The sequence below is a fragment of the Eulemur rufifrons genome, chromosome 28 (genome assembly GCF_041146395.1).
Source record: "Eulemur rufifrons isolate Redbay chromosome 28, OSU_ERuf_1, whole genome shotgun sequence".
Classification (NCBI taxonomy): domain Eukaryota; kingdom Metazoa; phylum Chordata; class Mammalia; order Primates; family Lemuridae; genus Eulemur; species Eulemur rufifrons.
Genome location: NC_091010.1, coordinates 59,957,297 through 59,979,680, shown reverse-complemented (window position 1 = coordinate 59,979,680; position 22,384 = coordinate 59,957,297). Strand labels below are relative to the sequence as shown.

General features: G+C 37.0%; 1 protein-coding gene and 1 pseudogene across 1 annotated transcript in view; one reads left to right on the top strand and one right to left on the bottom strand.

Annotated features, from left to right (window-relative positions):
* The window catches only part of PDZD8 (PDZ domain containing 8), a 76,466-nt gene extending 54,457 nt beyond the window's left edge, over positions 1 to 22,009 (top strand). The window contains exons 4-5 of the mRNA XM_069460126.1: positions 14,594 to 14,756; positions 19,582 to 22,009. Coding sequence (XP_069316227.1) covers positions 14,594 to 14,756; positions 19,582 to 21,785 — 2,367 coding nt within the window. The 3' untranslated portion in view covers positions 21,786 to 22,009. The remainder of the gene's footprint in view (positions 1 to 14,593; positions 14,757 to 19,581) is intronic.
* Positions 3,238 to 5,308, bottom strand: LOC138376189 (oxysterol-binding protein-related protein 9 pseudogene; annotated as a pseudogene).
* Positions 22,010 to 22,384: the final 375 nt, after the last annotated feature.

Here is a 22,384-nt window from a genome sequence, read left to right as displayed (position 1 = left end):
TTTTTATGAAAACTCTGGTTTAGTTCAATTTGATAGTATTTGTGAATACAGTGGGGACTCTATGAAATTTTAACCATATATAATGTTCTATAATTTGGCTTCTTAAATAAACTAACTGCCTGTGAGGTTTAATAGTAAATCCTATGCAACATTAACACTCTTAAAGTTCATCTTGATTAAAAATAAGGGATGCAGTTCTGTCTTTTCTAAGTGTTTTTAGTATGATTGGGAAATGCTTGAAAAAGAGTAGGATCTTAAGTTAAAATATACAAACATAACTCTCCAAATCAAATCAGGCACTGTGAGTATGAGAAGGAAGAAACCAAATACGAAGTATAAGGCATTATATCATCCTTCCCTGTAAGTAAAATAAGTAATGGGGAAATAAGATCATTAGTACTGTGAGCATCAGTATTACTATTACCATAAGAATGCTGTAAGAGAATTCAGAATAAAGTACTATGAGGTTCCAGTGAAGAGGAAGTAACATTATTTCGGGAAAACCAGAAAAGAATATAATTAAGGGGGTGACGTTGGAGCAAGGCCTCACAGTATATGTAGGATTTTGAGATGGCAGAGAAGCATTTCAAGGTAAGGACATATGGCATAAGCCCCTATAAAGAGTGAGAATATTTGGGTGTGGTTTAGTATACAATGAGTTGTCCAAGTTGGCTAAAGAATATGGTAGCATAGGAAGATTATGCAAAACGAGAAAAAAATACTGGACCATATTATGGAGTGCTTTAAATATAAGTCTAAGAAGTTTCATTGTTAATCTCCAAGACAATAGGAGCTATGGAGGCTTTTTTAGAGTGAAATTGACCTCATCAGAATCTTTCTTGAGGCAGACTTAGAGCTGGCTTTGAGTCTTAACTAGGTCACTTACTGGCAACATGACCTTAGAGTCCCTAAACTGGTCACATCCACAAGTACTTTATTCTATAAAATGGGACCTATTCTGTTTCACATGGTTATATGAGGGTTAAATAAGATTCTGTATATTAAAATATCTAGCACAGTACTTGGCACATGGGGGGTAATCAATAATATATTTATCAAATCTGTCAGCAGTGGATAAAGTCAAGGATGATTTGACAAGGAAAAGGCCTGAAAAAGTACAGATGAGTAGTAATGAAAGCCTGAACCAAGATGGTGGCAATAGCGATGGAAAATAGATAGTGTGGCTTGGAGGAGTTTTTGGACTGAGAGAAGAAGCCAGAAAGATGAGCTATGAGGAGGGAGAAGGAGGAAGAGAAAGAGGATCTCGTTCTGGACAAGTTGGTTTGAGGTATAGTGACTATCAAAGGTCATGACATTAAGAGATGGAATTTTTTTATGTGGTGCTTTGATCTACTAGTTTTTGGTTTTATATTTTCACTGCTATTGTTTCAACTTTTAGTGTCTATCTAGCAAATTAAACATGTTATTTGGGGTTTACACTGTTTTTAGATCTCTTCAGATAGGATAAAGAAAAACAATGGTTTCACAATATAATAGTAGGAATCTAAATATTTTTTAAAGCTTTTGAGAGCAAGGTGTAAGGGGGTAATATTCATAAAACTTAAACATTATTTTTAGGTTCTGTTTATTAGGCCCCTGCAGTTTGTTGTGATTCAAATAAAACTATTATTCTGAGTCCATACATTTTCACAAGCTAAAACTTTCTCTTTCCAAGGCACAGTAGCATAAAAGCCCACTTTGCCAAATAGCTCATTTTCTGAGCTATTTGGCAGATTCAGGATGCAGAACTAAGAGAGTAACTGTTTGGGAAAGTGTTAGACAAGTGTTACCAGAGATCCTGCAGTAGTATACAACTTCCTGCCCACATATAGTCAGTCCAGTACTTAGCAAGTTACAAGATTTAAGCAGTTTCTCTGTGCCAATCACAGAGTGGCTAAGACTTTACATGCATTAGCCATTTAACCCTCACTGAACAACCCCATGAAAATAGGCACTATTATCTTCATTTTACATATGCAGAAACTGAGACCCAAAGAGAGAAAGTAATTTACCCAAATCATCCAGCTAACAGTATGACTCCAGAGCTGGTGTTCTTTACTACTATATCATCTCCACAGATGGTGCCCAAGAGACCTGGTTTCAAATCCAGGTTCTTCCACTCTAGTTATATAACTGTGAGCACGTAATTTCCTAATCTCTAAAAATAATAGTAACTGCCTTATGGGGTATAAAGGTTAAATGTATATAAAATGGCACAATACCTGGCACATAGTAACTATAATTATTGAACTTGGCCTAAATGCCACTTCTTTTACTGCTTTGTTTTTAGTGCTGATATTTTGTGTATCCTTATTAACCCCCTCCCCTACTCCCTTTTAAACCCTTCCTGTACCGAGGTGAGGAGGGCAGGTGGAATATCTTGCTCAGTCATGGGGTAGTGTTTTTGCTTTTCTTTTCTTTTTTTTTTTTTTTTTTTTGGTTGTTGTTGAAAAAATTACTTTATGAAGCCTTAAGAAGTCTTGAGTATAATTACAATTTAATAATATTTCACTTCCAAAATAAAAGTCATTATAGGTGAGACCATGAAATTTCCTAACACTTGATTTTTAATATGTTGCGCTTGGCCGGGCGCGGTGGCTCACGCCTGTAATCCTAGCACTCTGGGAGGCCGAGGCGGGTGGATCGCTCAAGGTCAGGAGTTCGAGACCAGCCTGAGCAAGAGCGAGACCCTGTCTCTACTAAAAATAGAAAAAAATTATATGGACAACTAAAAATATATATATAGAAAAATTAGCCGGGCATAGTGGCGCATGCCTGTAGTCCCAGCTACTCGGGAGGCTGAGGCAGGAGGATCACTTGAGCCCAGGAGTTTGAGGTTGCTGTGAGCTAGGCTGACGCCACGGCACTCACTCTAGCCTGGGCAACAAAGTGAGACTCTGTCTCAAAAAAAAAAAAACATTGCGCTAATTTTCTAAAACAACTCAGAGGAACCCATATTTACAATAGGTGGAGTATCTGTGAAAAATCTGGCATCAGGTATATTTTATATGTGTGTGTGTGATATATATAACACCAAAAATTATATGAACTAAGAAACAGAGCTTGTATATCTTAATAGCAGTACTAGAGTGCAGAGTTAGAGACTTGGATTTATAAATGCTTTCCAATGCCTGGGGTTTGTAAAAGGAGCAGACATCTTTTTTCAAAACCTGAAGTTTTTCTCAGGACTGAAGTCAAAATCATAACTGCCACAGAGGAAAAAAGGGAAGCTTTTCCCGCTTTAATTGTTCATCTGCGTCAGAGAGTCAATATCCCTGAGATAGGAACCACTGTAATAAGAAGGGAGTGAATAGGTTCTCCCAAAGGAAGATTGTTTGTTGCTGAATTACGCCTAGTGGTCATCAGTTGTAAACTTTGCATTTCCCAGCCTAATGCTTGGCAGCACCAAGACGTTTTAGTAATGGTTCATCATAAACCCAACATTCTCCATCTTCATGAAATAACCTGGTCTCCCACTGAATTTCCTTCTCCTTCCTTTCTCGGGCTTCTGCTCTTTGTCTTTCTTCAAGTCTGTGCTTTGCTTCAGTTGCTGCATCAATGTCTCTGATTTTTAAGTTGAAAGTGACATCCTTCCAAAGGCAGTGGGATTCATACTCGTTCTGATCTTCCAACTTCCTCACTTTCTTTTTGATTATAGGCAACTTCTTGGTATCTACAAAGACTGTATTTTCCCCTGTTGCATATTTTGCATACATTACACCATTCCATTCCCCTTCAATAGAGCAAAAAGACTTCTTGTCATTTGGAGAAAAAATCTCAGCAGTAATTCTGTGTTTCTTGCCCCCATAGAAAGGTTTAGTGTGGAAGACGATATTTGCACTATAGCCCGTTTTGGAACAATTAATATTGCATTCTCCTCCTAATTCCACCCAGGGCACTGTGAGGATAGACCTTCCATAACCATTGGGGAATGTGAGAATGTAATGTTCATCATAGTCTAGACACGAGACACAGCCCTGCCCTATGTTGTGCACCCCAATTGACATTCCAAGGAATTTTGATTTGGTCCAGATATGAGCATTGAATTGTATCTTGTTGTTGAAACACTCTGCAAAAAAGGCTGAAATGGGTGGATGATGGGAAACCTGCTCAGCCACAAATGTGACACTGTTTTTGGAAACCCCAGGTACTGGTCCTTTTGAAACTAGTTCTGTATTCTCTTCAGTATCATTTCATAATGTCCAATGACACTGAAAGATTTTGCCCAAAATGGAGTTGTATGGCTTTTTGGCCACTGATCCTTTCCTTCCTGCGTGAAAGGCTGAGAGGTACCATTTCACAACCTGAACCATTCGATCCCTGGGATCCTTCTGGTCACTAATGCTCACAGACAGGTCCGGATGTGCAAAGTCTGCATACGTTTCTAAAAGACATCTTCTTTCAAGAATAAATGTTGGAAGAACTACCTTAGTGAGATCCATTCCAAGCCTAACCTGTGACAAGAGGTGCATGATAACGCTCTTGTGCTCCTCCACTGACCCTGCCTCCCCATCATCGTCTCTATCATCATGTGAATCGCAAAGGTCAGCATCGCTTGTTCCATTGGACATAGAAGAATTCAGTGATTCTGTGGTATCCGGGCGCTTCAGACTATTTCCCGAGCTGCTGTGTGTCAAAACTGAGGCAGATCCAGAAGAATCTATCAGGCGCTTTGGGGATGAGCTACTTTGATGGAATTCGTCAGCATCATAGAACTCATCTTCACTGCTAGAATAAGAAAACTCTGGGACTGTATTTGGAGATAAGTTGACATGGCTTGGAGAAGTGAGACTGCTACTAGGTGGTGAATGGCCACTGCCTGTACTATTTGGTGTTAGAGTCTGATGATGTCCCAAAGTAGCTAATACAGGCCCAGCTGGTAAGGAAGATGGACGCTGCTCGGACTTACACAACTGAGCAGGTTCTCGAGGCAAGACAGTCTGGGAAGGCATTGTGCTGATCACAGGTTCCAAGGGACTAGGCTGATAAACTGCATCTACAGGATTAATAGTACTTATAATTCCATCTGCGTGCTTCTCCGCATTACTCTGGTCTTTAGCAATCTGCAGCAATACAATGCAGTGTTTAATTGATTCTACCATGCTATTTGTTGTCTCTTTGAGAGTTTCGATTTTCTTTCTCTGTTCATCATCTTTGCAGTTTTGAAGCTTGTCATCAAAAAGCTTTAATTGCTCTATCAAGATTTGTAGGTAAGCATCAGCCTCTCTAAGTTTCTTATCAAAGTCTTGAACACTAGGAACAAATCCTGAATCCAAACCTCTGCAAGTGGCCAGCAAGAAAGCCATTCACCAAGGCCCCCTGCCCTCTGTGCCTCCGGGGGAAGCGGCTGGGGGCTGCTTCCGAGAGCCCCTTTTCTTCCCCCCTCAATCAGATCCCTTTGCAGCGCAGACGGTCCAGACAGAGTGCTTTTTTTTTTAAGATAGTATTCTCAGATTGTGACTTAAGAACATCAGCAAGCTTATTAAGAGATATTATAGGAGGATGGAGATCAATAGTTAAATTTAATCATTTAAATTTTAGGGAGGTTTGTGATAAATTAAGAACTTCTTAGGAATAAAGAGTATTAATGTCATAGCATAAAACTTCTGGACATCTGTAAAATTAATAACAAAGTTTTAGAATTCTTAGGAAGTAGTAGTTTATGGTATTAAACTCTTTGAGATCTCTAGCACTCACCACGTTTGTGTTTTACTATAAGTGTGAAGTTCTATCATTTACTAATCAAAGGTATTTTAAAATGGGTAGGCTAAAAGTAAAACTAGGTTGGAATTTTTGTTTTTGCTTTCAAACAGGCAAGTGGAAAGTGGGTGGCAACAGCAACACTTAATTCATATGTCCTATTAGTCTTTATAGTATTTCCATAAGTTATTGTGTATTTCTCCACATAAATATTGAACATGACTAGAGTTTAAAGTGAGTTTGGGGACATCTGTGTTTCCCATTTGTAAGCATGTTGATTTACATTGATAATGGATTGATAGGCAGTTATATTTGGAAGTTGTTTGTGTATAAACAGTGTGCTCTATACTAGAAAAGATAAGAATGTTTTATTAATCACAGTAAATAAGACTACTTGTGGGTAATTCATTGTATTTAAAGGTTATCTAGTGATTCTTAAAATATGGACAGATGGCTTGCTTTCTAAATGAAATGTGAATTATCTGTTATAAATTGAACACTGAGAATGTTGTCAGAAGTCTAAGTAGAAAGCTATCAAGCATAAGGAAGTATGAAGCAGACTTTGAATTTTTGTGATGATATACTCATTTGTGAAACTTATGGAAACTTGCATATTTTAACAAAATTGGCAATCTCTGTAAGATAAAAGTTATATATGTTTGGAAATTGCTAAGGGCAATTCCCCCCATTTAAAAAAAATAAAGCTATAAAGAAGACTGCAGAAGTCAATCATAATTCCACTACCCAGTTAACCTTTTATGAAAACTTATTAAACGCACACATACAGACACTATTTACATATAGAATGTGGTTGTGTGGTCTTTAAAAAAATAAATTGAGATTATTTATTTTATAACCTGCCTTTTCCCTCACTCAGATATACCAAGGGCATATTTCTGTCCCCTTGTATGTGTGTCAATTGTTTTTATGTCTGCAAGATATTTCACTGTGTACCTTAATTTTGTAGTCTGCACCCCCTGGGCTGCAGACGAGTACTGGTCTGTGGCCTTTTAGGAACCGGGCTGCACAGGAGGAGGTGAGCAAGGAGCGAGCAAGTGACAGAGCAAGCAAACTTCATCTGTATTTACAGCCGCTCCCCATCACTCACATCACCACATAAGCTCTGCCTCCTGTCAGATCAGCAGCAGCATTATATTCTCATAGGAGTGTGAACCCTGCTGTAAACTGTGCATATGAGGGATCTAGGTTGCATACTCCTTACCAGAATCTAATGCCTGATGATCTGAGGTGGAGTTGAGGCAGTGATGCTAGCCCTGGGGAGAAGCTGCAAATACAGATTATCATTAGCAGAGAGGTTTGACTACACAGTAAATATAATGCTCTTGAATCATCCCAAAACCCCACACTCCCACACCCCCACCCATACCCCCACCTATCCCTAGTCTGTGGAATAATTGTCTTCCATGAAACCAGTCTCTGGTACCAGAAAGGTTGTGTACTGCTGCCTTAATTCATTTAACCAATCTCCTACTGATAACATTAGGCTTTTTTCCAGTTTTTTGATGTTTTAAAGAAATCTAAAATTAATGTCAGGATATGTTATATTCATGTACATATATTCTTTAAGTCATGGTTTGGCACATTTTTTCTGGAAAGGGCCAGATAGTAAATATTTTGGACTCTGCAGGCCAGTCACTATCACAATTACTCAACTGTACTGTTTTAGTTCTAAAGCTGCCATAGATAAGATATAGACAAATGAGTGTGGCTGCTTTTCAGTAAGACTTCTTTAAAAGCAGCCCACGGACTATAGTTTGTTAACCTCTGACTTAATTCCTTGGTCAAAGATTATGTAAAAACAAAAAGCTATTGCTTAATATTTCAAAATTGCATTCCAGCTAGAATAAGGTCTGTAGATTAGATAATAGTATCATACCAATGTTAATTTTATGACTTTGGTAATTATGCTATGGTTATGTGAGAGAATGTCCTTGTTAGGCAATACACACTTAAGTATTTAGGGAATAAGGGACATCATGTGTGCAACTTAATTTCAAATGGTTCAGAAAAATAATATACAGAGAGAAACAAATATGGCAAAATGTTAATGGGAAATCTGGGGTCAGGATAAATGGGAATTCTTTTACTATTTTTACAACTTTTCTGTAAATTTGAAATTATTTCAAGATAAAAAGTTAGTTTATTTGTAAATAAGTTGTTTTTTTAAAAAAATATCTGTCCCTAAGGCTCTATATTTCCTTAGTAAGATGTAAATCACTTGCAGAAATACAATAATATGTGAAGCTGAGAGTTGACTTGGTGATTCAGAATAACCGTTGTTCCTATTTGACAAAGGGCCCCTTTTAAAAAGGGCAAGAGTTTTCCACTCTGTTGTTTCCATATCAACCTCAGCCTTTGCATACTTTTCTGAGCTTTTTATTTCACTGGAATGGTTGTATAAAGTTTAAATTTGTTTCAAATCAAAAAATTAATCGGAACTTCAGATTTAAAAAGAGAAAACAGAAGAAGAAACCTAAGTATATTTGCAAGGTAATCATTCAGATGTAATTACTTTCCAAACAGGCTTTTGTGGGCATCTCTTTTTATTGTAATATAATGAGAATTCTGGTGGAATAGGTATTGATTTACACTGGGCCAGAAGACCTGGGAATGGTTATCTGCATTTAAAAACCTGCTATTGGCCAGGCAGGGTGGCTCACACCTGTAATCTCAGCACTTTGGGAGACCAAGGCAGGAGGATTGCTTGAGGCCAGAAGTTTGAGACCAGCCTGGGCAACATAGCAACACCCCTGTCTCTAAAACAAAATAAATATAAAAATAAAATAGCCAGGTATGGTGGCGCGTGCTTGTAGTCCTAGCTACTCAGGAGGCCGAAGCAGGAGGACTGCTTCACTTGAGCCCAGGAGTGGGAGGCTGCAGTGAACTATCTCGCCTCCACACTCCAGCCTGGGTGACAGAACGAGACCCCTGTCTCTAAAAAAATAAAAGCCTGCTATTGAAAGTTCAGTTTTATACTGGCGTTGTATACCTACATGTACTGATTATTGTGTCTTAGGTCACAATTCTCCCTTCCCTGCCCCACTACTTTCCAAAAATAAGCTGGAAATAGTTCTCATGCTGTCTTTTTCAGAAACTTATTCGATGAAAGAATATTCAAAATATATCTGGTTACAGTAACAGGGTATTAGTGATCTTTTTACTCTTAGGTTTTTGTTTTTTGTTCAATGTTAACAAGCTCATGTAGGAGAGAACAGTTTGTAAAATAAGAATTATATGGATATATCATTGAAATATATTCTCTTCTTATCCATTGTGTAAAATTATGTCCATGTTAGGAAGGGATTAAAAACAATCAATGTTGTTTCTCCCCCCAGGTGAAAATAAGATGTCCCCATCTGGGTCTAAGAAGAGTTAAAAGGGTGTCAGAGTGTGAGAGCTCTTAAAGGCTATCTTGGTGTGGTTACTAAATTGCTCTGTACAAGACAGATGCACATGCAGCTAGAATTTTTTAACCTGTGACTGACATGGTGGTGAAGTCAAATGTAGGCTGTCTACATTCTTGTGTGTATTGACACCTGCGATTCAGCTCGCTCATGTAATTGCTGTTTAGTTAGCATATGTCAGCAATTCTTGACAATTGATAAAAACTTTTTATGTCATATAAACAGTATTTCTACTTCAGAAATACTTTTTGATTTCAACAAGATTCAGGCCAGTTGATACAGGCTAAACCACAGAGAGTGTATCCTACCTTTATAATTTAATTTAATTAATACAGCACTTTGAGTTTAATGAGATTTTATATGATAGTCTCCAGTACAATGCCTAGTAAGCTAGAATTTGTTAGAGAAAAATGATACTCACTGAAGTTAGTTTAGACAAAAAGAGGGTACTTTCTCTAAGGATACTGGGTTGTTTCCTTGGACCTCAAGGGCAGGCATCAGGGCCACTATTTGTGGCTTTGTGGGTTAGACTTACACAGCTTTAAGCAGGAGTACAGCCAGGCCTTATAAACAAACTGGAACCAGAGACTATACCACTATCAGGCTAGTCTCCTCTCTTCTGTCTGCTCCTGGCTGTCTGTGGGCTTTATTCTTCACTCTGGAGACTGGCATTCTCCACTTCCCAGTCCATGAGAACATATACAGATGCCAACGGCTACAATTATGTTTATTTAATTCAAGGAATCTCTGAATGTGAATTCCAAACATTCAGAAAGGAGCTCTGATTGGTGCTGCTTGGGTCAGGTGTGTGCCCCTGGACTCTAATGAGACAGGGCAGTGGAACACGTTATATAAGCATGGCTGTTCCCGCTGTAACCATAGGCAGGATTCGAGGGTTGCAGAGTTAGTCCCAAAGCTGGGGAGGACTTGGCAAACATTGGTGTCAATTTTACTTAGCATATAGTGTTTAATAATATTATTAATTTTATTTCTTCTTTCTCTTATAAAATGTCAGTCATGCCACAAAGTACAGGTTTCAGGAACATGTTTATTGCAAATAGATATTGTAAACTTCATATTTATTTATTGCAAGATAACATCGTTGGACCTTTTATTTAATAGATTATCAGAATATATAGAATTCTGTGAAATGCTCTATGAAGTATTGCTTTTTTTTTCCTAGTAAAATGTGTTCTATTATAATCAGGGTAGGATTTTTCTCTTCCATTAAATCTCAGCTGATAGATATCATCATGGTGATTTTAATTTCCTGATATACTTCTTGTCTCCATCTTTTTGCTCTAACAATGCTGTAATGGCCCAGAATGATAGCTTTCCCCATATATAAGTATTTAAAATTATAAATTATCTCTAAACACTGCTTTAGTTGCATCCCACAAATTTTAATTGGTTATATTTTCATCATTCAAAACATTTTCTGATTTCTCATGATTTCTTCTTTGATTCATGCATTATTTAGATGTGTATGGTTTTACTCTCCAAATATTTGGGATTTTCCTAGTTACTATGATTGATTGATTTCTAATTTAGTTCCATTATGATCAGAGAATATACCCTGTATATTCTGTATAAGTTAAGTCTTTTTTAACTTGTTGACACTTATTTTGTGACCTTTCCACATCTTGGCAGATTTATCATGTGCACTTGAAAAGAATGTATTTTGCCATTGTTGAGTATAGTGTTCTGTAAATGTCAATATGTCAAGGTTCATAACGTTCAAATGGTCTGTGCCTCTGCTTATTTTTTCTAGTTATATTGGTTGCTGAGGGTGTGATGGAGAAACAAGTTATACCTCTAATGACAGGTTTAGTAAAGTTACATTGCAAAATGATGTACATACGAGACTAGGAGGAATTTGTAATTATGTTTTATAATCTACCACAAGGTTCATTTTACTGTTCTCTGTACTTTTTTATATATTTGACATTTTCCATAATCTTGAAAACCAAAACCTCTCAGGTGATGATATCATATTCCAGGGAGTGCATGCCACATGCTTCAGCAAACAGGAAAAATATGTAGAATTTCTATTTTTGTTTATTTTTTATGTCATCATTTTAAAAATTCTTATTTTTGGCATGTATTTTATAGTACATGGTATAGCCAATAGTCATGTATAATTTTAAAATAGAGATACATATAGGAGAGAATCGTATAGTGTAATTTATTTTTTTACTATTCTTGTTTAAAAATAGTAGTTTTACCCCAGAGGAGATATCAATTTTGTTCCAAAAGTCATGTATCATTTAGATGATCTTGTAAACTCTAGCCTAAATTTTACATTAAAATAACAATATTTTTGTGTGATTTTCATTTTTAAATGCCTTGTTTTATCACGTTTTTAATTAAGAGGTATTGTTATACTCTGAAACTTTTGAATCACTGTCAGAACTTAAAGCAGTAAATTCTATTTCAGGGAATGCTGAAACTATAACTCCAAAATTAGATAGGTTAGTGGTGTGCAAGCTTAAAAAAAGTAAACAAAATAATCTAACAAGAAAAGAGGTAAAAGAAACAATGTCTTGTGTTCCCTGTATAAATGTGAAATTAAGAGCATTTGCTAATAATCAGTAATAAAAATTGGGGAGAAAAGGAGGTAATTTAGTATTTGCCCTGATTATTCCTACTGAAAACTTTATCTCTTTTTGTATCTGGAATGTTTATTTCCAATATCATTTGAAGTAAGAAAAGAAAAGGAGAAAATATTATTTGCCAGTAGAAAATAAATTAAGAAACTAAAGTACACTTGTTACTGAAAATTCAGCACTTGTCCCCAAGGCCACATCGGAAGAACAAGGACAAGTGGTTTGAGGAAAAGAAAAGAGAAGTTTATTAATTTGCTGGCAAATTAGGAGGATGGTAGACTCTAGTCTTAAAGTACCACTGTCCTATCTATAAGCAGAAATACAGAGCTTTTAAAGGGAGTTTTCAGATTCAGGATAGTGCTGTTTAACTGTAGCATCTCTGGTTAAGATAGTCTCATGACCTCTGCCCAGACAGTTGGGTTGAGCCATCTCACGTGGTCCAAAAAAACAAAGAACACTCTTCTGCTCCTCCTATTACTGGCCTCAGGCAGGAAAGCAGATTTTAATTCCCAAAAAGGGTGAGGGGGGGTTTAAAGAGACAGTTCATAAAACATTTTACCCTTTTTCAGCCCATTACCTTTGTTATATACTAATACCTATACTAGCTTCAGTTCACTTCTCAACCCATCCCATGAACCTACGTTCTATTTTTAAGAGCAAACAGTAAATCACAAAAATGACATTCCAAATCCAGGTGTTAATTTTTAAAATTTATAATATTCAGACCCATACAATTTAATTTTTTACCCATTTGCTACTCTTAGATTTCTGTAACTAGAAAAATTAACATTCTAAAATTTGGCAATCTTTATATTAAGAATATATTTATGTTCCTGGATTTAAGAGAATGTGTCCTTAAGGGCTTTGTTAAAAGCCCTTTAGTAAAGCACTTTAATTAACGTTATATGGTAACTATTTGCTATATCTTAAGGTAGGAACTAGATGGATGTTTTGGGAGATTTAAACACAAATGATGTTTTTTGGAGGTGTTTTGTCTTTTGTAAACTTGCAGGGAATCCAAAATTTGACCACATTTGCCATTTCTTGAGCATAATATCATTAAGATTTTCCTTAAAATAAAAACAACTTTACAAAACCTATTAACACCCAAATTAAAGAACAAATTCCAATAAGGGTTCTTTTACCAGCCAATAGCATTAGGTAGGAAAATTGAATCTCTAGCTAAGTGGGATTTATATATTAAAGCAATCCAGACAGTGATACATTTGGATATTAGCAGAATATTTGGCAAAGTCCTTTTTGAGATATCCTTGAAGAACAGGACTAAGAAATATGGGCTGGAGGATAATACAATTAGACTGATTTGTAATTGAACTCAGTGAACACTGATTTAATTCTTGTCATCTGAAGAGATGTGGTGTTGTCAACAGAAAAGAACCCAAACTCTGTAGAATAATTTAAAGAAGTTTATTCTGAGCCAAATACGTGTGACCATGGCCCGGAGAGCCACACCCAAGAAGCCTTGAACAAGTGGTCTCGCCATGGTTGGGTTACAGTCTGATTTTATACATTTCAAGGAGACAGGAATTATATGTAAAGTCACAAATCAGTACATGGAAGGCATACAGTGGTTTGGCCCCAAAAGGCAGGACATCCCAAAGGGGAGAAATGCAGGACTGGTGGGTTTAAAGATTCTTTGATTTGTAATTGTTTAAAGAAATGAAACTTTGTCTAAAGGCTTGGAATGTTTTATGTTTAGATAAGGAAGTCTGTTAATCAGAGACAAGCCCCCTGACGTATATTTGTTGTGTCAGTTGAGGACCTGCAGGTTTGTCTTGCATAGCCTTAGGCCTGTTAATGACTTACAAAGGCTATCTCCAGGAAGGGAGGGGGGCATGATGAAGCATGTCTTACTTCCCTTCTCATGGCCAGCAACTCAGCTTTAGGATATTTCTGGGGTCCTCTTGACCAAAAGGTGGTCATTCAGTCAGCTGGGGGAGGGGGGGTAAGATTTTATTTTGGTTCACAGCTTTTTATCTTTTTTTTAAACCCATGATTTGTATTAGGACAAATAGCATGATGATTTTTTTTTAAGTTCACAGATGATGTTAATCTGAGATATTTATTCCTAATAAATTAAATGACAGATTTGTTTATAAAACAAAATGATCTTGATGAGTTAGAACAGGGCATCTTATTAATAAGATAACTCTTTTTTTAAATTGAGACAGTCTCACTATGTTGCCCAGGTTGGTCTCAAATTCCTGGAGTTAAGGGATCCTCCCACTTCAGCCTCCCAGGTAACTGGGATTATAGGTGCACACCACTGGGCACAAGGTAACTGTTAATAATGCATAAATGTAAACTCTTTTTTTGGCCTCACCCTAAAAAAGAAAATTTAAGAATGCACCATAAAAAGTAGAGTTTCCAAAGCACATATAATGATGTATATTATACCCATTATATTTGAAAAAAGCAAGATTCAAAATTATATTCACAATATATGATTATATTCATGATGTCTCAGTTTTATTGAGACAGTTCTCAATTTTGTGTTAAAATATATAATCAAAAATAGAACATATTAACAGTAGTTCTAGATAATATGATTAGGAGTGATTTTCTTTTCATTTGCCTTTCTGTTTATTTCCAAGTTTTCTACAGTAAACATGGAATATGAAGACAAAGTGTTTAACTTTTTTGATGACTTAAATGTGTAGTCTAAGAATATGTTAATATTATTACAATAAAGATTTCTTCCCACCTCTATTTAACTTTAATAATAGTTGCCATGATATAAAAGTCAGCATCAGCTGTGGTACTCTCAGTGTATTACTGTTTTCTCACTCCACTACTATGAATCCATTGAATCTGTTTTCCTTTTTTCCCCCTTTATCAAAGGTTGAATTAATAAAAGGGAATTTACAAAGTGTTGGACTTACACTTCGTCTTGTCCAGTCAACTGATGGATATGCTGGGCATGTCATAATTGAAACTGTGGCCCCAAACTCGCCTGCTGCAATTGCAGATCTTCAGCGGGGAGATCGACTTATTGCTATTGGAGGTAATTATGCTAATATGCAATATACTTTACGTTTACAGATAAACTAGAAAGTAGATGTGAGGTTGTTCTTCTCTTCCTTCTTCCTTATTTCTGTAATATGCATATGTTGCTTTTATAATGGAAAGAAAGTAATAAACTGTATTATAAATAAAAATCTGAAGGAGGGCTTCAAAATACTTTAAAAATATATATGCCATTTTAGTCCTAACATATAAATCTTTAAGATACTTTAGACTACTTTTGCATAACCTCTCTAATTTCCCTTCCCTTCCCACCTTCTACTACTCTATTTTTTATCAAATGTGAAAGTAAGGGTAAGTCAATGGTTACTTTCAGTATGACCACCATCATTACTACTCTGAGCCTAAAATTGGTAGTATTAGCACTACTATCCACCTCAGTCAGGACCGCATTATAAACAGGAGAGAAACTAACATTCCTTGTCCAGGAGAGCACACTCAAACTGTCCTGTGGCTCCATATTGTCTGAGTGGCCAGCCATTTATTAATATGTTGTTATCAGAGTTTAACTCTAATCAGTGGTGGAAACATGTGTTACTTGCATCCTCTAAGTTGGATTGTTATCAACAACAATAAAAACTCTGTGGATACGCAGATTATTTGCTTGTATGAATATGTCTAAGCAGTGGGACTCAGCGTGGTGCACAGCAGTGGGGGAAAGTCCCAGCCTTTTCAGACCTTTGTAGTACCTGCTTCACGCATTCTAGGCTTGTCAAGAGATTTCTTGAACACATGGTTGGTCACAGTTGATCTTTTAGGGGGAATGTGATATGTTCTTTCACAGCTAAGACAATAAATAAGGTAGAGCAGTTCCCAAACCAAGGAGCAATTACCCTTGGTTATATGTCAAAGAAACTTTCTTTGATTCAAATCCATCATGATGGTAAAATAATGAAAATTATGTAGTTGCACACCTGGGAGCGCAACTAAGTTAACATTTTCACATGGAAATTCCTCTGATCAAAGCATAAGCAGTGCTTCTCAAACTTTCATGTGTATGCCAGTCACCCAGACATGATGTTAAAATGTACATTGTGATTCAGAGACCTGGAGCAGGCCTGAGAGTCTGCATTTCTAACAAGCTCCCAGATGTTGGTGATGCATAGCACTTAGGCGGAGCCTAGATACAGACTTCATCCATTATATAGTTGTTTAATAAAATAATAGCCACAAGAATCTCCCACCACTAAAACCATAATTCAATATAAATTTTTTATGTCTATACATACACCCTGTTTTGGTTTTACCTACAAGATAAAATTAATATTTTTTATTTTTTTATATCCTCTTTTGGGTTTTGTTTCAATTACACAAGTAGTAAATACCTATTATGAAAAATAAATACATAAATCCAAGCAATATAAATGTATGCAAAGTGAAAAATCAAAAGTTATCCCTTCACATCATTTGTAACATTTATAAATATACATATATTTATTGACATGAGGGGAGGGTGTAATACACATTCATGTTTAAAACTTGGAACGTAACAGAAAAACTTTTATATGTCTCTTTCTTGACTTTTTTCTGTACATAAATATATCCCCTGCCCCAACTCCAGAAAGCAAATTGAAAACTTACTCTATGTATTTTTTGTAATGCTCATTATTTCTTTTAATATGTCATAAACTTTGCTCCATGTCAACGAGTATTTTTCAAAAAAGTTTTTATAGTTATAATTCATTTATATGGATATATAATAGTTTTTAAAATATTTAGTAACAAGGGATTGATGATAGTTGAAATAAGATTGGTAAAATGTTATATTTGAAGTTCAGTAGAATTCATTTTACTGTTTCCTCAACTTTTGAATATGTTTGAAATATTCCAAAAGAAAAATCCAGACTTGGATGACTCAGCCCTGAGAGGTATGTGGCCATATCCATAAAGCACCTGCTGATTGAAGAAGAGATGAGGGCAGATTTTTTTGGTCATAAAAAATGGGTTTAGATGGGGCACAGTGGCTCACAACTGTAATCCTAGCACTCTGGGAGGCCAAAGTGGGAGGATCGTTTGAAGTCAGGAGTTCAAGACTAGCCTGAGCAAGAGTGAGACCCCCATCTCCACAAAAAATAGAAACATTAGCCAGGCATGGTGGTGCACACCTGTAGTCCCAACTACATGGGAAGCTGAGGGAGGAGGATCACTCAAGCCCAATAGTTTGAGGTTGCAGTGAGCTATGATGACACCACTATACTCTAGCCCCAGGGTGACAGAGTGAGACTGTCTCCAGAAAAAAAATGGGTTCAGATTTAGTTGAAGTTTTTGCCTACTACAGATCATTAGGGAGATTTGTTTTTCATTTATGCATATGTCAAACTACAGTTTTGCTGGGACATAGTGTGATTAGAGGGAAGTAGTAGAACTTAGGGCTGGATAAATCAAAAAGAGCCATATTAGAAAGGTCTAAATTTCAGGGTGATGAGTTTGTAGGCTAAAAGTTTTTGAACCAAAGCTTTAGAAAAATTTGGCAGTGGTATGTTTGGTGATTAAAGTAGGAAAGATCTGAGTGAGGGACTGCGGTTAAGGACTGTTTATTACTATAGCTGAGGCCAGAGATCAGGAGGATCTGAACAGGGAAGGAAAATAGGCTGAAATTCTGAGTTAGAATTCCCAGCTAAATGGATCTAGGGAGTCAGTCAGCTCTATCTCCAGGATTCACATGGGGTTACCTGGTAATGGCAAGTTGATTCACAGTAGTGAAAGCAGAGGATGAGATAGTCAAAGAAGAACTTAACTATGCTGAAAATGTAGTGACCAACAAAACATCCAGGTGGTGTGACTTCCAGAGGTTGGGAATATAGGACTAAAGAAGGGAGGAAACCAGCCAAAGAAAAAGTTGATAGTTTTTGAAACTACTGGAGTGGCTGTAATTAGCAGGGAGAGAGCAAAAAAGGCTGAGAGAACTAGTAACAGACAAACCTTGATAACATAAGGGGCAGGTCCTATAGGTGGAGTACAAGAAACCAAAGGAGAGATGATCAGAATTTAGTACAGTGTCATGGAAACTAAGGAAAAGGAAATTTTTAAAGGAAGGAAGAAAAAATGTGAGTGAGGATAAAATATGACTATGAAGACTACAAAGGAAAAATTTTGTCAAATTTCATGATGAATATTTTGTAAATAAAGGCACATTTAGCTACAATTTCCCATTTTCCCTATGTATGGCGACTTTTAGGACACCCTCTATATACAAATAATGGGATACTTCCTCCTCTGAAATAAGATAATAAAAATTATTAGCAGGAAGAAAAGACAGCTTCTTGTTGATCTTTTTGGTAAATAAGGTGACATCATCTGCAGAGTAAAAGAGAGTAGAAAGGGTGGGCTTTCGGGAAACAGGAAAGGTTTGCAGCTAGTGTTTTGAAGACTTAGTTGTTCATAGAACAATCAAAAGGATGCTAAGCAGCACTGAACACCTTGCTGAAGATGGATAGCATGACTTGCTGCTAGATCCAGGTGGTGAGCTCAGGAGCAGGAAGGGGGAATGGTGGAGCTGGGAAAGCTGGAGATCAAAAAGACAGGTATGTAGTAAAGAGGAAAGGGCTAGGACAAGAGAATGAAAATTATTGGTGAGAACATCATTGTAATCTTGAGACTGAGGTTGTGTAGAAAAGCAGGTGGGATCAGGAGGCCAAATAGGACCTTGAGAAGAAAGGAGGAATGATTGGGCCAGGAAATTGCCAAAAAACAGGTTCAGTTAGCAGACAGGATGCGAAGATGTCAAAAATAGGAGACTGTGATCAGAGAGTAATTGAAAATGAAAGCTCTTTGATGTGGAAAAGTTCTTAGTGATGCCCAGGTTAAAGGCTGATCTTCCCAGGTAGCTGAAATAGGAGAGGACACAGATTAAGGAACTCTGAAGTCAGGTTATTAGAAGGGGCTGGTGTTACTTCTATTTACTTAGAACGGCCTTAAGATCTTTGGAAAACAAAGAGCCCTTCTTACCTTTTTCTAAGTCCTTCATAAAGGGATCTCTTCGGTAAGTGCTATTTTGGTGAGGGTGGGAAGAGTGGCAGGAAACAAACAGTATTTAAATGATAATACACCTAGAATGTCTCTAGAAGAATATGCCAGAAGTGCTAGTATGGGCTACCTCAGGAAAGGGACAATATGGCTGGGAGATAGAGGTGGAAAGGAGATTTTTTTCACTATACATCTTTTTGTATCTTTTGAATTTTAAACTATGTTAGTGTAACAATTAGAATTAAAATAACATTAAAATTTAAGATAGATATTACAGATGCAGATAGTAACCAACTTTAAAACAATTTATCCTGTACTTGTTCTTTCTGGTCCTGACAAAGAATCCCATATTCATAGTCTTTTGCTACATTTATTTCAAGCATTCGTCTCTTAATTTGAATCACTCATCACATATTTTGTAATGCCTGAAGTATCTTAAAATTTCCTTCAGTAGAGTCACAGCTTCTCATCATTCTGAGTCTAGTTTTAACCATTAATAAAATTCTTTTAAATAGGTCTCACTCTGTTCAGTTCAAACTAAGAAATGTCAGTCTAACCTAAGGAAGGAAGGAATGGGAAACAGGAGTTAGCAGCTTGGCACTCTTAGGGATTCTGTGTCATCTGGTTTGAAAAGGTAATTCATTTCCAGGATATCGGCACATTCAGGTTTTGAGAATCAGTACACTGATTCATCCAAAGCTAAATAAAATATTTTTGAGATTTTCCTATTACTCTTCCATTAGTTAAATAATCAGAGGTAATGGCAATTATATTTAACAAATTTAGGCAATTTTTATTACAGTAGTTTACATGCTTTCCCTTTTAAAATCTTAAACCAGGTGTGAAAATCACATCGACGTTGCAAGTGTTGAAGCTCATCAAGCAGGCTGGTGACCGGGTCCTGGTGTACTATGAAAGGCCTGTGGGCCAGAGTAATCAAGGTGCAGTGCTGCAAGATAATTTTGGACAGTTGGAAGAAAACTTTTTGTCAAGCTCATGCCAACCAAATTATGAAGAGGAAGCCACCGGGCTGGCAGTAGATGCTGAAAATAGAGAGCTGGATTCTGAATTTGAAGACCTGGCAAGTGATGTCAGAGCACAAAATGAGCTCAAAGATGAGGCACAATCATTAAGTCATAGTCCCAAACGTACTCCAACAACACTTTCTCTTAAACCCCTTGGAGCTATATCACCAGTTTTAAACCGTAAATTAGTTGGGGGAGGTCACCCACTACCACCAAAAATTCCACCCAAAGAAGGAAATAAACCCTCACCCCTAAAATCTTCTGAGACAACAGACCCAGCACAAGTGTCAAAACCTACCCAAGGATCCACTTTTAAACCACCTGTGCCACCACGACCACAAGTGAAAGTCCCTTTGCCTTCCACTGATACCCCAAATCAGGCAGAACCAGATGTGCTTGTTGAAAAGCCAGAGAAGGTGCTGCCTCTTCCTCCTCCTACAGATAAATCGGAAAAGCAAGCAAAAGGTATGGATCCAACGGAAGATACAGCTACATCTAAACAGTTTTTAGCAAAGCAAGAAGTGGGTAAAGATTTTACTTCAGAAAATTCCTGCCCTACTAAGGACAGTTCTGATGACCGTCAAACGTGGGAATCGTCAGAAATTCTTTATCGTAATAAGCTAGGAAAATGGACAAGAACCAGAGCATCCTGTTTGTTTGACATAGAAGCCTGCCACAGATACTTAAACATTGCACTGTGGTGCAGGGATCCTTTTAAGTTGGGGGGTCTCATCTGTTTGGGGCACGTTAGTTTAAAACTTGAAGAAGTGGCTTTAGGATGCCTCGCTACATCAAACATGGAATACTTTTCAAAATTCAGACTAGAAGCCCCCTCACCTAAGGCTATAGTCACTAGAACCGCACTACGAAATCTGAGTATGCAGAAGGGATTCAATGACAAATTTTGCTTTGGTGACATTACTATTCACTTCAAATATTTAAAAGAAGGAGAAACAGACCACCATATAGTTACTAACATAGAGAAAGAAAAAGAACCTCATTTGGTCGAAGAAGTTTCCGCTCTCCCTAAAGAGGAGCATTTTGTTGGACAGGTAGGTTTAACAGAAAGCAAACATAGTTTCCAGGATACTCAGTTCCAGAACCCAACTTGGTGTGATTACTGTAAGAAAAAAGTTTGGACTAAAGCTGCTTCACAGTGTATGTTTTGTGCTTATGTTTGCCATAAAAAATGTCAAGAAAAGTGTCTAGCCGAGACTCCTCTTTGTGGAGCAACTGATAGGCGAATAGACAGGACTCTGAAAAACCTCAGACTGGAAGGACAGGAAACCCTTTTAGGCCTGCCTCCTCGTGTTGATGCTGAAGCTAGCAAGTCAGTTAATAAAACAACAGGTTTGACAAGGCATATTATCAATACTAGCTCTCGTTTGTTAAATTTGCGTCAGGTCTCTAAAACTCGCCTTTCTGAACCAGGAACTGATCTTGTGGAACCTTCACCAAAACATACACCCAACACGTCAGACAACGAAGGCAGTGACACAGAGGTCTGTGGTCCAAACAGTCCTTCTAAACGGGGAAACAGCACAGGAATAAAGTTAGTGAGAAAGGAGGGTGGTCTGGATGACAGTGTTTTCATTGCAGTCAAAGAAATCGGTCGTGATCTGTACAGAGGCTTGCCAACAGAGGAAAGGATTCAGAAACTAGAGTTCATGTTGGATAAACTGCAGAATGAAATTGATCAGGAGTTGGAACATAATAATTCTCTTGTTAGAGAAGAAAAAGAGACAACTGATACAAGGAAAAAATCACTTCTTTCTGCTGCTTTGGCTAAATCAGGTGAAAGACTACAAGCTCTAACACTTCTTATGATCCACTATAGAGCGGGCATTGAAGATATAGAAACTTTAGAAAGTCTGTCTTTAGACCAGCACTCCAAAAAAATAAGCAAGTACACAGATGATACAGAAGAAGACCTTGATAACGAACTAAGCCAACTAATGGACTCTCAGCCATTCAGCAGCATATCAGATGACTTATTTGGCCCATCTGAGTCTGTGTAACAGTCTATTTAAGCTTTTCCGATGATTGGGGGAAAGTTGCATCTAAAGTACCACAGATAAAACCACATTTGAATCCTCTTATAACGCACTTTGGCCTGCTTCTCCACAGTTACTTGCTTGTGTAAGAACAAGAATGAAAAAGGTGGTTTTCCAGCAGAAACATGACCAGCTCACTAATTGGTTGTTTTGGATTGCATTTATAGCAATGCTTTTTTGGGTTTATACTGGGAATTTATTTTTACTAATTTATTTTTAACTTTTTCTAATTATGTAAGCTAACTTTTCATGTTTATGTATGTGTGATGTCTCATTGTGTTACTTTCCTTCCTCTTGGTTTTTGAAACAGTGTGAAATAGTATACTGTCCAGATTCTTGAAATATTTTCATTTCCATCATGGTTATAACAAATTTGCTGCATGCCCAAATTGACAACAGCAATCATTGAGGGAACAGGTTTTGAATCTTTCTTTTGTTTTATGAAGTATGTCATCTCTACTTGCTTGAGATTTTTGTTATTTGGGGGATTTGGGAGGGCTTTTTTTTGTTTTTGCCAAATGTAACATGAAAGCACATGCTGCAGCTTTAGTCTGTTATGCTGA